Raw genomic sequence first — 1,336 nt, 5'->3', positions numbered from 1 at the left:
GCGCCCACCCTCGCGGTCGCCGTAGCGGCCGCGGCCGCCACCCTCGCGGTCGCCAAAGCGGCCGCCGCCGCGGCCGCGGCCGCGGCCGCCGCTCTCGCCGCGGGGCTCGTTGGTCTCGATCTTGAAGCCGGTCTGCAGCACCTCGGCCACCTTGCGCTCCTTGGCGCGCACCTGAGGACAACAGCGGCGCGGTGAGGGGCAGGTGAGGGGCCTGGGGCCTGGCTGGGGGCGCTGCAGTCATGCGGGGCGCGGTCATGCGCCAAGTGCACCGGCACAGGCCCAGGGACACGCCCTGCGCGGCCGTCCGCACACTGATGCGCACAAGGAGACGTCCCGCGCAAAGCGCCGGCCAGACACGCCTCGCATCACCGCTCCCCCTCGCGCATGCTTTCCGCGGTCCCCCCCCCACCTTCTTCTCCTTGGCGTTGATCTGCAGCACCTCCTCCTCGGGCTTGGTGACGGCCTTGAGGCCGCTGAACTCGCTCGCGTCCACCTTGCGCTCCCCGCGCGCCTTGTTGAGGGCCGCCTTCTTCTCGGCCACCAGCGCCTCGTACTCCTCAAGGCTCATCTCCTGGGGGAGTTCATGCAGGGGTGGGTGGACGGGTGGAGGAGGGCGGAGGGAGGGGGGACGGTGAGCAGTGAGGCTCGTCGATATGGCGCCGCGCACGACACGGCGGTGTGCAGGCGGCCTCAGACATGCAGGCGAAATGCATGCTGGAGCTGCTGCAGCCCGAGTGCCGCGTTGCTTGAACGCACTGCTCTGCCCAACACCGCGGCCCGGGGAGGGAGTGCCGCGCGTGCACCCCGCGCACCTTGACCTCGGGCTCCGGGGGGGTGGGCTCCTCGGCGGGCTCGGCCGCAGCGGGCTCCTCGCCCTCGGGGCGCGCCTCGGCCTCCTCCACGGGGGTCGGCTCGGTGGCGGCGGCCTCGCTGCGAGGGGGTGGGCAGCGGCAGTGGCTAGGGTGCAAGCAAGGGCGCCGGCGTGCGACGCGTGGGGTGGCCAGGGAGTGAAAACGCATTGTGTGGCGGGTGGCGCCGCCTCACTGGGTTCATGGCTGCTCCTGCCGGGGTGACTCACGCGTCAGCGTCCGTGCCCCAGTTGCCCCTGCCGCCACCGCCGCGCTTCTCGGTCTCGTTGCTGCAAGCACAAGGGGGCGTGTGTTTCTGTCAGCAGGCTGAATGGTGGGTTTGATGCGTGCAGCGGCGGGCGCAGCTCACGCTGCTGTGCATCTGTACAAATGGCACACTCTCATGGAGTGTCACTGCCACGAGCGCGCGCCGCACTAGCTGCCCGCTCACCCGCGGCCAGTGCCGTCACGGCGGTCATACTCGCGCC

General features: G+C 71.7%; 1 protein-coding gene across 1 annotated transcript in view; it reads right to left on the bottom strand.

Annotated features, from left to right (window-relative positions):
- Positions 1 to 365: 365 nt before the first annotated feature.
- MNEG_5704 (hypothetical protein) overlaps positions 366 to 1,336 on the bottom strand; it is a gene marked incomplete at both ends in the record, with an annotated part of 2,014 nt that continues 1,043 nt past the window's right edge. Inside the window, 4 exons of the mRNA XM_014045826.1 lie at positions 366 to 371; positions 410 to 571; positions 813 to 930; positions 1,079 to 1,138. Coding sequence (XP_013901280.1) covers positions 366 to 371; positions 410 to 571; positions 813 to 930; positions 1,079 to 1,138 — 346 coding nt within the window. The remainder of the gene's footprint in view (positions 372 to 409; positions 572 to 812; positions 931 to 1,078; positions 1,139 to 1,336) is intronic.

This window comes from Monoraphidium neglectum (assembly GCF_000611645.1).
Source record: "Monoraphidium neglectum strain SAG 48.87 unplaced genomic scaffold scaffold00868, whole genome shotgun sequence".
Taxonomy (NCBI): domain Eukaryota; kingdom Viridiplantae; phylum Chlorophyta; class Chlorophyceae; order Sphaeropleales; family Selenastraceae; genus Monoraphidium; species Monoraphidium neglectum.
This window is presented reverse-complemented; position numbering and strand designations above follow the sequence as displayed.